Genomic DNA, 15,827 nt, shown 5'->3' with positions numbered 1-15,827 from the left:
GCAAAGCTTTCACTTTTTTCTCGTGGTTTAGAATAATGAGAAGTCAATTTGGCTTAAGTAGATAGTGAAAACAAAGCAAGCTAAAGATAATTTGCTTCCTTTCTTGGTTTCCTCTTCTATTTTTCCCTCCCCATTGTCATTGGGGATAAAAGCATTGGCTAAATTAAAAAAATCTGAAATTGTCTTTCCTCCCCTCGCCGCTCTCCTACCCTTACCTCTCTCTCCCCGCTCCTAAATCCCGGGATGCTCATCTTAGGTATCTGCTAACATAGCTCTGGAGGCCTTTCTGATCCGTCCATCAAACTTCCACGGTTTGTGCTGCACAGCCCTTCGACAGCCCCCCTCAGCTGCCGCCTCACCCCGTCCTGACAGCCACTCCCACTCTGATAAGGACATGAGCAGAGAGCGTGATGCCGTGGGGGAATCGTTGCTCAGCTTCAAATGCCACACTGTCAACAACAGTGGCTCACCGGTCAGTCAGCTAAGCAAGGTAAGACGCAAGTTAATAAGCGGTGTGAAGCTTTCTAAAATAACGCCACTATCTTCTGCTGCTTGGACGTGTTAGCTAGGGGGGAGGAAACCGTTTCCCTTTCTCACTCCCCAGCAAAAAAAAAATCTAAACAAACATTCACTTTTGCAATTTTTGATTCTTAGTCCAAAGACAGGAGTGAGAGAAGGAGGGAAGATGCTCTGAGAGAGGACAGAAATAAAATACGAAAACAGGGGTACAGTTTGTATACTAGCTCATGGGCACAATAAAATGAATTCCCTTGCACCACGCCTTTGAAGCATGTGAGAAAGATTACCTCCTGCCCTTAAGTCTGTTGTTGCCTATTTGTCCTGGCAATCTGACACCTTTGTTGGGGTTTGTTGGCGCGCTATAGATCATCTCGTTATAGGTGGGGTTGTGGTGGGAGCAGGGACTGCAAATAGGGCAGCAATTTGGGAGTCAGGGAATGCCGACCACTCCCCAGTGATGGATAAGGTGGCCTTGTGTACCTGTCACTTTAAATCAGCCGAAGCTCTACTACATCTCCAGTTGTGGTTGTCACAAATGAGAAATAGACGTGGGGCACTATACATCTGCAGACAGCAGGCAAAACACTCAACTCCCCTGGCACTGTAGTGTCATATTTGTGCAACATTTGTACAGTTTGCACCCTCCAGCTATTCAGTCCACGGATGAATTCACCAGTGTACGTGCGTGTGAACACACTGTTGGTGCATGTTCGTGTTTATGAGCAGGAAAGAGCTCATGAGTGCGTGTTTGTCTTTAAATCCGCACGATTGTTTCATTTTCCCCTTTCTTCTTCGTCAAGTCTTTCAGGTTTTGTCAGCAATTAGAGCACTTTGTTTGTAGCTCCAGGCTCTGTGTAGCTCGCACGCATGTATATCATTGTACAGCGGTGTCAAAGGTTTTCAGCACAAGTAGGTGTGTTATAGGTTTCTTTTTAATACTGAGCTCAGGGATGTGTGAGGGTCATACCAACTGTTGCAGTGATCCTTATTCAGCTACTGATGGAAGACCTTTTTCTTATGATTCATCTCAGCATTTCAAATGTTTCAAACTTTTGCTCGGCACTTTTTCCATCTCTGGAAACTGACCTAAATTAGCAGAGTCACATTGAGAGTCATGTTGAGGAATCAACATTTATTTTCATTATCGACAAGTGATCTCACTGCCAGTACTTTCAGTTTTAAAAGGTTTTCTTACAGCAGAGTCCAAACAAAAAAGAATATTTTATCTTCCCACTAAACAGTTGCAGCACTGTGTGACCTTGAGAAAAATACTTTAGCTCGAAGCTCGTATGTGATGTGTAAACTTCAAGGGTTCTTATCAGTGACTCATCTCAGCTAAGTGTTTCTTCAACAGCTGCACAGAAAAGGTTCATTATTAAGACAATCAACATTTCAATTACAGATTCACATAAGAAAACTGTTGTTAGCTCAATGTCAAAATAAGAAGGTGAACCTGATTTGACAGCAGGAAATCTTAATGACTGTCAAGTTAACTCCATTGAAGTCATTGCACAACTCTATAAAATCATATCTTGCTTGCTAACAATGGAGTGCTCAGTGCTGCTACTGATAGCTGAAAATAATTGATTTTCATAGTCTCGACATGTTCTCAGTAAAAAGACTTTTTTTGGTAAGTTATTTACTACAAGAAAGGGTAAACGCATCCGTGTTATTATTGGACTCTGTTAAACTGCATTTTTTCCAACATCTGAACTGTTAAGCCCGGGGCCTCTCACTAGTCTTACTGCTCTTCTCCTGTTGTTAACAGTAATGTCCACTGTGCAAATCCCATAGGTTATCATTTAGCTAAACAGTATCTTTGTTTTGCAATGTAAAAAAGAGAAACAAACAAAAATAGCTATATGTGACCTAGAGATGACTCTCTGCCAAACTCCTGTCACTAGGGAAAAGTGGTTTATTCCCCAACCAGCTGGCAAATGCTTGGTGGTGGTTGCTGGCTGTTTCTAAGTGGAATTGGTCACAAGGAGGCTGTTGTATTAAAAATGTCTTTGTGATGACTTTGGTCACTAGCAAATTGCTTCAGTTACCCATACTTTGCATGGAAAATGCTCATTTCACGTCCATACAGCACTACTACTCGGGGATTCTGACATTATCACCACATAGCTGGCATGAAGAAATCAAAATCCTTCAAACACAAATGCTAGGGCAGCCTAACATATGAAACTAAAGGTAGAGTGAATGTTATTTAATCTTAATTTAACAAGCCCTACTGAAGGGCCCCACATAGATAAAATACTTAGATTAAGGCCATGTCCACGCTAATATGTTTTCGTTTGAAACTAAAGGTACAAACATCTTTTGCTCTCCGTTTTGGCGTCCCGTCCACACTGAGACGGCGTTTTCGTTCACGGAAAACACAGCTTTTTGAAAATGCTCTCCGAAGCGGATATATTTGAAAATGCAGTTTTTTGCGTCGCAATGTGGACAGCGAACCCGGAGCCTTTTCGAAAACGATAACACATTTTAGTCATGTGATGCAGTCGTGTGACCAATTAAACTAAGATAGCAGAGGGCCATTATACAGCAGTTGTTTTGTTTGCTGTCACTTTTGACAGCCCTATTAAAGATTAATATCAGTCAGTACATGCTCCAGATAGCTTTTCTTCAAATTCTTTAATTCTCACTCACTTTTGCAACTTTGTACTTTTGTGTTACTCGCAGCAACAACTCCACCTCATTGTCAGTCCATTTAAAAAACTCGGCGCTTTTCCTCAAAATTTTGCCACAACGTTTCAAAGAGACTGAAAGTAAATAAGCATCAGACAGAAATGAGGCAGGTCGAATCTTCTTGCGTTTCATGCATGCGCAGTACTGGAATGCAAGCATTTTCAGCTGTTTCAATGTAGATGAACAACTCTGTGAAAACAACTGAAAACGCTAGTGTGGACACGGAGCTAGTGTAGACGTAGCCTAAGGCAGCACAAAGTAGCGTGCCAATGTGTGAAGAGACAATTCTTTAGTCCAATGTTGGGTGACTAAAAAACATGCTTTATTAGCCTAGGACGAGAACATTTTAAAGAGATAGCTATAACAGCTTTATTTGTATTGTACATTTCATTATGTGTAAACTCAATAAGCTTAACAGAGAAGACAAAAACATAAAAACTAGTGCAGGTTATAACATCTTAAGGCAGCAAAAGCAGCACAAACAAAACAAAACAACAGCACCTATCAAATGTGCATTTGAAAGAATAAAAAGGTTTTAATTTTGTTTGTGAATATGTGCAAAGTTTTAATTGATCTTAAGTCAGCAGGAAGTTTGTTCCACAGAACAGGACCACAATAACTGAAAGCACCTTCAGAAGGCCGACAGACTGACAGCTTTGTGAACTAAAGGAAGGATTTTAAAAGTAATTCTTCATTTTACTGGGAGCCACTGGGAGAGGTAACGTGTTTCCACCTACCTGTAAGGATTCTGGCTGCTGCATTTTGAAGTCATCCTAATGTCTCAGTTCCAAAAAGCTTTGCGACATCCAGCATTTAATGTCATCAATGCAGCTCGTTAATATGTGAAGAGAGCTTAGATCAGATTAGATGCTGATGTAAAATTCCAATTCTATACAGCCCCACATTTAAAAAAAGGTGTTAGAATCAGTCTTAATACCCACAGGTGCAGATTTTCTGCAGATGTACTGCTCTTATTTTGCATTTTTATGTAATATTTATGAGGTGCATACAATTGTCAGTGTCAGATTTACCTTTAAATAGTTAATATATTTTGGTAATTCTGGCAGAAAAAATCTCTCCAAAGGTCAGTTTTTGGATGTGAGATGAAGAATGTTATATTATTTCCAACTCACTGAATGTGCAGAATGAATAAAGCGAGAACTCTCTGGGCGATTTACACTCTCACACCTGTGTTATGCCTCGTCTTGCTCTTTAAAGGCTCTGGGGTGTGAAGCAGCGCCCTAGTATGGATCACTTCAATGTTAATTGTAGGTTGGACCAGAGTGGCATCATTTGCATGTGAAATACTCTTTTCTAACTAACAGCACCTTGAAATCAGCCTGCATAGTATCTTTTTATTGGCCTCTTCTGGCCTTAACAGTCTGTCCAAGTTACTCAGGTCTTTACATCTGTCCAGTTCGCAAGCATTCATGGCTTCTAACACAGTGATGAAGACTGCCTGGTGACTTACTGTCAAATAAAAATAAAAGCAACTTTATCTGTGTGTGGTCATAATATTTTAGTTCATTAGTATATTTGTAACAGATTTAATTAGAAGATGTTTTTTACGCAGTGTGGACACCAGAAAGCGCCTGAAAACTGCACTCAATCGTTTTTCTAACCTTGATCACATGGTATCAAATTAGAGTCTTAAATTTAAAGCTTTACATAATCCTGCATTCAAATGAAACGCAATCAAAGCATAGTGTGTAAATGTTGCTATGACAATAACTCAACTCAATCTCGTTCAGCTGAGATAAAGCTGCTAATTTGGAGTCTTGCACCAAGCTGCCTAAATCAGTGTTAAGTTGATGGATGAGAAAACAGAGGGATAAGCAATGCACACCAACTAATGCTTAAACAGATGCCTGTGATTAAAACCCAAAGCACAGTAGCAGACATAGTAACAGTTATCAGATATGACAATTGTCACTCTTAAGTGAGAGTGAAGGCCTGTTGTGTAAAAGTAAGCATACTTTTTTTTTATCCAATGGGAACGTGACACAGTTGTGCAGAGTGTGAACTTGGTGTGGGCTCAACGCATTTAATGTATCCAGAGCAGAGATAGAAATGCACATAATACACGCTTACGAACACACAATTCCCAATGAGTCATCAGTCAGCCTGTCTAACACTGCTCAGTTTAACAACACACTGTGAGGGCTACAATAGACACCTAGCACCACAGCTTGTCATTGAGCACAGCAGATACCCCTGAGATTAATTCACACTGGAAAGGATTCACAGTCACTTGATAGTCACCAATTCAAGCTAGCTGGGACAATGTCTAAAATGTAAATTAAACCAATGATTGGAAGGATTAGAAAGCCATTGAAATGGTGTATTTGTTTGAAGATATAGAAGCACAAAGCTGAGATAATGTGTTGCTTTTTGAAAAGTACACCTACTTTTGATTTGTGCTGGGAAAGGAAGATTTTGGAAACGTTTTAGGGACAATAAAACAGACGTGACAGACGTACACTGAAAGAAACCCATACCCTGTATTAAATGCTGTAGTTGTATATGAAATGCCTTCATTGTTTCTGACATGGATTCTTCCCCCTCAGCACCCCCATAAAAGCCTCAGACAACCAGTAGATTCAAACCACCACCATTACAACGAAGCAACAGCACCAACCACTGCACAACTGTCCATGAACAGTGATGCTGACGGATGCTTTGACTGTTCAGATGGTCCATACAAATAAGCTCACCATGCGACTCAATTGGCACAATTGACATGAAGATATTTATATATAAATTAAATAAACACATTTTAATATTACAAATAAATTGCCATCTATGATTAAATAAAGGACACTAAAAAGAGTCTGGTATCAGTTTTTTACAGTAACAGTGACAGAGAACTGTCTTTGGAAGGGGCTCTAAAAGTGAGAAACAAGCCTAAACAAGACCAAGACCCAAAAAACTGCACTTGTCCATAAACTCCTCCTTTTCCAGACTGTTTCCTTCACCATCGTGTACCTGACTGAATGATCCCCTCTCTGTCTCACTCTGGCAGGAGCTCAGCACAGTTTAGAGCCATTTTGAGCCCAACTGGACTTAGACACACAGCATATGGCCCTGCTGTGCCAACACCTTGCCAAAAAGTGGCATAATAAAACAGCCAACATGAAACATGTGATCCTCACTTAACTTTTTAAAGAGCTATTTTTTTCTGTTTCTTTTTTGCCTTTTTTTAAATAGTTATTCACCAACTGTTTGCAACCAGAAAAAAAGAGATATGTTATTGGATGTTTAAAAGAAACCACATATTTGTCACGTTTCGTGTCATTTTCTGTCAGAAATAAGACCTTGTGACAGAATAAGATATTCCATGTATTTCATATTGCACATCTGAAGCAGCTTAGAAGTTCTTCCCTGAAAGCATGCTGTGATTTAATGAAGCACCCTGATGTTCACTCAGTGGCAGGTCAAATTTAGTGAGATTTATGTGAGAAAAGAAGAGGATCCAACACTGGCTGTGTAGAGGAACTTAAGAAGATTGTAGGTTACTTAAAAACAAAACCAACACAGAATCAAAGTGTCTAAGTGAGCTAAGGCTCGCTGCAGGTATTTGGTCAAAAAGAAAAGCAGTGGGCAAGCTGTTTGGTCCAGTGATGGTGCTAGTTGAATAGGCACAGGATCAACGGAATTACTGCATTTTATCCTGAAGGGAATCTGGGTGTCCAACGTAATCATTATTGAGGTATTCCAGGGAGGCTGGGATATCTCAATAAACATTATTGCCAGAATTTCACTGTTTTCTGTTGGTATGACATTGTGATTCTCATATTGAGTGTTGTTTATTGAACAAAACACCAACAATGTTCTAATCCCTGGGTGGACAAAGAAAGCAACCAGTTTCAGGTTACTGACTGTTCATTTATCGGAAGAAGATAAGCATGCACCCTCAAATCAGCCTGAATATTGAGCATCGCATTTTAATGCTGACCTCATTATCCATTTAATTGGGTTTAGTGAACTAGATGAGAGAATAACAATTTCATACTTGACATTTATATGTTTTCTTTATGATTCCCATTAGAAATGAATTCCATGTGCTCAAAATATGTCTACATGTGAATGAATATATGCACACATTGATCTACAGCCAGTGGCTTTTACTTTCTTCAAATATGAGCTAATGTTAGCTAATGTTTGCTAACATTAGCTAACACATTCTTGCAGATTAGATTAGATAATATACTCACACTTACTTGAACTACAAAAATAAGTCTAAAGCTCTGGTTTCTATGCCAATTTACCTTGCAGTATCTTAAAATAATGCTTTAATGGGCTTTTATCAGTTAACTACAGAAACGGTAGCAGTAGTGAAGCTGAAAGCTAAACAGCAGGGAGCCCGCATTATGTTTGTACCAAACAATGGAATAGATAAACAGCTATTCAATGACAATCAAGTAAAATTACCTTCATTTATGTTTTATATTTCATGTTTTTGAGGAGTCTGAATGTCCAAATCAGCTAATGGTTGGGGCGTGAAAGAGACGAGCTTTGGAAATTAGCTGTGCCCAAAGAACATGTGACCAAAACTGGCAAGGTGTGTGAGAAGAGAGCAAAAGGGAAGATCAGACAGTAGGTCAAGGTTTTAAATCTGTTTTTTCAAAACTTTTTCTGCTTCTTCTTTTTCTTCTTCTGCTACGTCAAGTAGTGAAATGGAATAATGCCCTACAGTCTTCATTTATAACTCCTTGTGTCATCTAAAAGATGCTATCCCTTTCAGATTTAGTACAATTTATTAAAAAAAAGTTTCATAAATTTTGTGGTGCAATTTTTGTGGTGCAGAACCACAACTCCCCAACTCAAATTTAGGAATCACTTGTTTTATGTGTTATTTATCAGCTGGCTTTGAACTCACTAACATACATTAATCATAAGCTCCAGAATTTACAGTAGCTGTGATGTTTCATTTTCATATCTGAAAAAAGGAGTTGTATTTAAATTAGAAATTAAACAAGCTTTTGAACAAAAAAAACAACAACCCCTGACTGTTTTCGAGATCTTTTCAGCATCATGCCTGATTACAGCATGCTTGCCAGTTGACCTCTGGTTGGTATCACACAGTTCCACTTTGTTTAGAACAGACTCTGCACTAATTATCCCTAAATTACACAAACATATGGCATCTTATCCTATTTCCCAAGTCAGTGGGCGTTATCCTTGAACTGAATTGCAGAGTGTATGGTTCATTGAGGATGACAGTTTGGGACAATATTTACCACTTTAGATCTCCTTCTTCCTTGTCATTGACAGGTAATTAGCGGAGGCCTTTAGGCTGAACGGGTGGAGTATTTGCACCTCCCTCTCCCCTCATATAGCCTTTCGTTGCTCTGCAGAGCTCCAGTGTTTTTTAATTATGCCCACCCTGTTTTGCGTGGGTGGGTGTGTTTGTTAGTCTGTTTTTTTTTTCTTTTTTGTGTGTCTTCATGTGTGCGTTTGTGCTTTTTTTTTTGGTGTGAGGGTGTGTTTGGATGCGTGCCCACCAGTCGCCCTCCAGGTGAAGACTCTATCTGGGGACTCTGTTGTAGGAGAATAGAGCCGCAGGGCTGCCGCGCAGAAAACGAATGCTCTGCGTGTCAGCACTGGCATCTGAGACCACCAAATATAACCCAGTTTGTCCTGATTCAGTAAACATGGAGCTTTACAAATGCGGATGCCTAATGTCTCAATAATTTGCTTCTAATTGGGATATGTTAGGGATGTGTTGTGTACACTTCCCTAATAAGCAATACAGGATTTCAAGTACTTAACTCCAACACGAACAGTGCAAGGACTCTTCATTAGCTCGTTGACCTGTGTCTCTTTGTACGGGGGCCACAGATTGAGGAAATCCTCCCGCCATATTTGACATGCAAACGACCAGAGGTTAATTATATGGATGCTGAACTCTGTGAAGCACCAAAGCCAAATGGCAGCAGGCATTAACAGTTATTAAGTATTAAGGTTGTATTAGTTCATGTTATGCTTCACAACAGGGCATGGGCGTGTTGTGCATGTGTGCTGGCTTGTGCGGACAGTGTACATGCATCCTTGCTTGTGTGCGTGTGTGTCTGTGTGTGTAGGCCAATGGATTTATACATGCTCCGGATTTTGATTTGTGCAAACTATTTGCAGCTCATACGGTATGTGTGTGGCTGAGTGTCCATGCAGATGCATTATTCTTCAGCATGAAGGCATATAGAATTTTTACTCCCTCCCAGAGGAATCACATCTTTTTCTCTCTTTGCAGCTCGGTGAAACAAACAGGCCTGTGATGCAGCAGTGAGAGGCCTTGAATGCTAAACACATCATAAGAGAGGAAGGCAGAGAGAGGAGGAGGAGGAGGGCAGGAGGCAAACAGAGAACTGAAATTGGAAAAAAAAAAAAAAAGAACAAGACTGAGTGCAATACAGCCAAAAGTGACAAATGAAGGACTAGACACAGACAGGTGGACACATCCAGGAAATAGAGAGCAAGAAGTGAGAAGGCGAGACTTAGCAGGAAACAAGAGAGGGTGATACTAAGAACAGGAGAAAGAGAGAGGAGAAATTGTTCCATCAATGACTGGAGATCAGCACACCCGGGGGACTTCTATCCATTTCCACTGAATGAGAGACAGTGATTTATTTCCCTTTTTAGAAGAGCAGAGGAGCTGATCCTCTACTTCCTGTGTAGATTCTGTGCTGGACAAGTTGTCCCCAACTGAATCAATCAGCCCATCCCATCCCCTTAAAGTGCACTCTGGCAACATAAAGGTCACTCCTAACTTTTTCTGTTTTGCTTTTTTAAATTAAAGCCCACATAGCGCCTTCACTTTCCTTACTGCCCCATCCAGTTTGTGCTTATACCCCATTAAACATTTTGCTGAATCTTCCAGGATACTCCTGTGTTTTGTGCTGTGCTTACCCAGCCTGTCTGTTGGCTGTGTTGTCCAATGCAGTGTTTTGCTGCTGCATAACAATGTGGGGTTTTTTTTCCATCTCACTCTGCAGCATTGTGTAGAGATGAATGGAGGCATTTGCTCATCTCTGACTATTCCCCCCCTTTTTTTTATACATTTAGCCAAGATCTCATTTTCTCTGTGGTGTGACACACTCTCATCAGAAAAGCTGTACCACATACAGACAGCTTTGTCCTGACAGCTTCTGTAGGAAAATGACAACTGAAAGTTTTAGGAAAATAAATCCAATGGAAAATAGGTCATTTTAAATTATATATTGTGTCTGCATCATAATATTGCTTCCTGTCAAAAAAGACTATGTTTAAAGTATACTGCCCGTAGCCATACTGTAAACCTGCATCACTCTGGGGCTCCTCACATGAGTAGAGATGTTTCCCTGCGTGACATGAACTGACAAAGACTCAGTTGTAAACATGGTATATACTATAATTACTTTAAAAGATATATTACATTCATGTTTAGGGTGATTTTGTGTATCTGGACCTTGCAATATCTAAAAATAGTCTCGGGGAAACATAAGAGGTCATAAGAGCGCACATGATGTCAGCTTTTGTTGTAACTTGTATACCATGCCAAGGATTACTTCACTTAGGCATAAGTCATTAACTAAGTGCTAAAGCATAGTGAGTCTGACCTACCACTGTTTGGATCAAGTATATGAAATAACCTTTAGTTAGGTTATTAAACACAAGCGGAAAAGTTCAAGTTAAATAAATTTTTTTGCAATGCAGTAGTGGGAATCCACCATTTAATAAAATTCTGAAGCTTCACTTGGTGCAGGACACATGGTATCGAAAGTGGGAATGTGGGGAACAAGACTCTACACTTGCTGGCATATTTGATTTGGTTATCAAGCCTTGTCCCATTGTTAGTGGTCTACAGGAGACATAAAGCTCAGAATAATTAAGAGACACAAGGATTTATTGGCGATGTAATCAAGTAGTCCATATTGGAAAAAAAACCCTCAAACAGAGAAACATGAGATCTTTGTTCATGCATTATCTTGTATTCTTGTATCCGGATCCTATAAAGCTACTGCCAGGGCATGGTGTACTTTACTAAGACTGAAGACGAAGCAAATCCAACTGGAAAAACAGAGCTGTCACACCTATTTGAGCATCTTGTGATTTACAACAAGCTAACATTAGTTTTGTTGACATTGTATTGTAACTTTTCTGCAGCATCCGTAGTTGTCACAATTCACAAACACAGCATTTCATCTCGGATCATAGGAGCTTCTTCAGATAGCATCACTCAAACTTTGTCACCTTGAAATCCGTGTAAAGGCATGGAGTGCTTTCTTTGGGCTGCTATTAATATTTTGTGGCAGTTTCTAAAATTTAGTTGCATTATACATGTATGTATATTTTGTCCCCAATTATCCAAGTAAAATCTAAAATATTTTTTCTTCTCTCACATTGGATGAATCTGTTGCTGCCTTTGAACTATTTTCCTCTATTCCAATTGCTGCACTTGTTAAATTAAGCATCATCATTTTTTATTATTATTATTTTGGCATTACTGGTACTGAAATGCTAGTTTCAGCATCTTTATTTAAAGCAGAAGCTTTTTAAAACAGACAAGTTCAACCTTAATCTGTGAATTTAAACATGTAGCTCCTCATTTTTCTTGTTGTGCAATCAGAGTTGGGAGTTCGCCTTGTAATCCGAGACTGTCCAAGCTGGACAGTCTCGGTCATTGTGTCCTTGGGCAAGACACTTCACCCGTTGCCTACTGGTGGTGGTCAGAGGGCCCGGCGGCACCAGTGTCCGGCAGCCTCACCTCTGTCAGTGCGCCCCAGGGTGGCTGTGGCTACAATGTAGCTGCCATCACCAGTGTGTGAATGTGTGGATGACTGGATGTGTAAAGCGCTTTGGGGTCCTTAAGGACTAGTAAAGCGCTATACAAATACAGGCCATTTTACCATTTCGTTGTGAGTAACACAGGTCAGTTGTACAGTTTCATATGTGGAAAGCCTAAATATCAGGGAAAAGCAAGTATTCTTGATCTTTCATGCATGCATGGAAAGCCAAAAGTAAGGGAGCGTAGCTGAATGACCACCCAACAGAACCGAGCTGTCATGGTGGTGGGTTGCAAAGCAGCTGGCAGAGTCAGCAGGATAACACACCTTTGTTAGAATCCCTCATGTGAGATTTGCCAACAGGATGTGCAGAAGCATATCAGCAGAGTTTCAATACTCTATAACAGTAGTTTGTCCTGTGATAGACCACTGACCTGCCAGGGTGTACCACCTCTCACCTAGCGTGAGCTGAGATAGGCTCCAGGTGCCCCACAATCTGGATAGATGGATGGAGCTTAGTTTGTTTAGAGACAAACACTATCTCTTCTTTTTAAGATTAGGCTTAAAACTTTCCTTTTTGCTAAAAGATATAGTTAAGGCTGGACCAGCTGACCCTGAATCCTCCCTTAGTTATGCTGCAATAGGCATAGGCTGCTGGGGGATTCCCATGATCCACTGAGTGTTTCTTCTTCAGTCACCTTTCTCATTCACTATGTGTTAATAGACCTCTCTGCATTGAATCACACTTGTTATTAATCTGTGTCTCTCTTCCACAGCATGTCTTTTGTCCTGTCTGCTTCTTTCGCCCCAACTGGTCGCGGAAGATGGCCCCGCCCCTCCCTGAGCCTGTTTTTTTTTTTTTTCCCACTCTCGCCAAAGTGCTTTGCTCATAGCGGGTTATATAATTGTTGGGCTTTTCTCTGAAGCTGAAGCTCACTTGTGAAAAGAATATTGCAAGTCAGTCATTTATCATAAACCAGTCTGTGATTTGACATTACAAGTCAGCACATACAACAAGTATAACATAACATTAACTAAGTTAATCACAGACACAGAACAGACAAGGATCTCCAGCAACTTTCGCCAAAAATCAAAATCAAAAAACTAATAATGGCAAGTGAACTGTGATGTGTTCAGTGACCACAGCATACAGTCATAAAAATGTACACACCAATCTGTTTTTAATCATGAAATAAAATGATGACTACCATGACAGGTAAGTCTCCTGCTGTTATTTCGTTTTACAAACTTTTATGAACTACCTTCAGGATTACATCTCCAGCAGATAAATTCCTCCTTTAAAAAAGTAAAGATAAAAAAAAAAAAAAACTCAGGCAAACTGAAAATTGAATAGTTGTTGACATTCAGGTTTTCAGCCAACAATAGCAATATGGTTTGTATCCCAGTATAACTCTGAAAGCGAATGAGTCATACATTTCCTCCTCAAATACACAACTCACTCAGCCAGCACTAAGACTGGCCAGAACTGGAAGCCTATTGTACCTGGCAGCTGCCAGCTGTCACCACAAATCTAAGGCAAAACAAAACAAAAAGCAAAACAATCCACCGTGCGGTTGAGCATACTCGAGTATTACATCACCCGATCACCTGAACAGTTTAAATGGCTTTCTCAACTTAGCGACAGCCGTTGACATTTCATCTCTGAAGCCAGTTAACTGTGTCTCCAGTTTGACATGACATTAGGTTATTATGGTGATCTCACGAGTTGGGCTATCTGCTCTGCTACAGTCAGATGGCATTCATCACCCAGTGCCCTGTCACTGGCACCCCTGGCAGTAATAAAGAAGCACGCTTTAGCACTGGCATTTTACAATCTAGACACCAGTAACCCGCTCGCATTTCATATTCGCATAGTTGTCTGATCTTTTGAACTTTGTCCCTTTATCTCTAGAACACACACACACATGCACGCACAGGTGCACACTTCTGAATATAAGACGTTTTGATTTTGCACGAGACTCGTTGCAGGGGTTAAATAATACATAATTTTATTAATAATGTTAAACATCTCTTGTGTCAGGTGGCGTGCAGAATATTACAGCACTACTGCTCTGCTCTCTACGCACACTATAATGCCATTAATATTAATTGTTTCACGAATTGCTGTCATAATAGCAAAACAGCTCACAAAACCCGACGTGCATATTTTAACTCTTCCTCTCACTCCCTGCTGCTCTCTCGCCTCCTCCCTTTGTCCTTTTTTGTGGCTAAAAGCAGTAAAACACTCAGCCAACTAAGTTTGCCTCCCATGTGCTGGTTAATCTGGCCTGTCTTGCGTTATCTTCCACCTTTTGCTTCTGGTCCAGAAATCAAAGCTCGATCGACTCCTATTTCTATCATCTCCTTTCTCCCCCCTGTCCTCTCCTCATGCCCCGCAGCAAGTGCCTCCTTCTCTAAGAAAAGTAGGGTGCAGCAGCAGGGAGTCCTTTGCAATTCTTCTGTGTCTCGTCTCATCAGCCCCACCACAACGCCGTGTTTCTCTCAGCCTGTTCCGTGCTGCTTTCATGTGGCATCCTGCACTTTGCGGCTGTAATTAAATGTATGCTGATAGAGCATTAGGTTGCTGGTAAAGCTGGATGTCCAAGGTCAGGCTCTTAGTGTTTGACAGCTGTGCAGATAATATCAAGTGTAAACAATTGGCTGCAGACTTTTATAAGATATGTTTCCTCATAAAATTCAGCTGTGCAGCGTTTGAAATCCACATAAATCTTGCAGCACATTAAAAAAAAGCTTTTTTGGTCATCTGCACTCTTTCTTGCACTCAGCTGCTTGAACGCAGCTTTTTGCCATATGGTGATGTAAAGTGCTTGTTAAGAAGTGCTGAAATATGTGGACAGATGTTTTAGACATGTATGCTACGTGTGTTCGGGACAGCATGCCATATGCTGCTGAGTTGGTACTCACACAGTCTGTACCTGCGAGATTGGTGGGCACAGGCAACGACGTCTTTCCTTTGATGAATGAAATCCAAATCTCTCCTCACCCTCATTTCTTATTTTCACTCGCCTTCACTGTCATTTTGAAGCGATCCCTCTTTTAGGATCTTTTTCTCTAACTTCCCCTCGCTTATATCAGCTCCATCCACATCGTGTTTTCTGTGATACCCTTGAAAAGAAGAGGTTTCGTTGAGGAGGGGGCCTTTTTTTCTAATTACTCTGTGGTGTGTTTGCGTGTTGCACCATCTGTGAAGCTTCTGCTGTTCCCTCAATTAGAATTCTTAGATCGACGAGATTGGAGTTTTACTGCGCTGCCAGTGTTTGCTCAGATGGAGTCTGCTGCAAAAGCACCGACTTTCACAGCTTATAATTACAGTAAAACTGTGCTCCTCTCTCAACAGTGGGATATCACTCTCTCTCTGTATATTTCTCTCTAATTATTGTTATTCCTCATGTGGAAATAGTAGTTTTCACCCCCTATTGTATCTGTTACTGCACTGTGCAAAGCTGTAAATTTGGCATAGCAGTTACAAGTCCTCCCACAGTGTCCATAATTTTGGATTTACTGAAACAATATAAGCTGCTTATTTTGGATGATGCACACACAGACGCAGAAACAAACACACGTACACGGGATCTAAGCCTCGTGGAACGCTATGTTTAGAAGTTATCCATGGGTCCTTAAGGGTGCCCATCACCAAAACTGTTTGGGTACCGCTTAAACAAACTGAACTCTTAGCCATTTCTGGTTGGTTTAGTTGTGGTGCAAACAGTCAGTCGCAGTCTGATGCAGACTAAACAGTTATACTAGTGTTGATTGTTGTCCTAGCAAAAAAATGTGTTTATACGAAAGCAAAGCAGCACCTTATTTCACACACTGTGTGCTTGCACACCACTC

The 15,827-nt window shown here is 40.6% G+C and overlaps 1 protein-coding gene across 1 annotated transcript in view; it reads left to right on the top strand.

The window, feature by feature from the left end:
• adgra1b (adhesion G protein-coupled receptor A1b) overlaps positions 1 to 15,827 on the top strand; it is a 180,037-nt gene that overhangs the window by 72,684 nt on the left and 91,526 nt on the right. The window contains exon 12 of the mRNA XM_087850365.1: positions 257 to 490. Within this exon, the coding sequence (XP_087706491.1) occupies positions 257 to 490 (234 nt within the window). The remainder of the gene's footprint in view (positions 1 to 256; positions 491 to 15,827) is intronic.

The sequence above is a fragment of the Neolamprologus brichardi genome, chromosome 13 (assembly GCF_056152115.1).
Source record: "Neolamprologus brichardi isolate AB-2024 chromosome 13, ASM5615211v1, whole genome shotgun sequence".
Taxonomy (NCBI): Eukaryota; Metazoa; Chordata; class Actinopteri; order Cichliformes; family Cichlidae; genus Neolamprologus; species Neolamprologus brichardi.
Note: the sequence above shows the minus strand (reverse complement) of the source record. Positions and strands in the feature narration are given on the sequence as shown.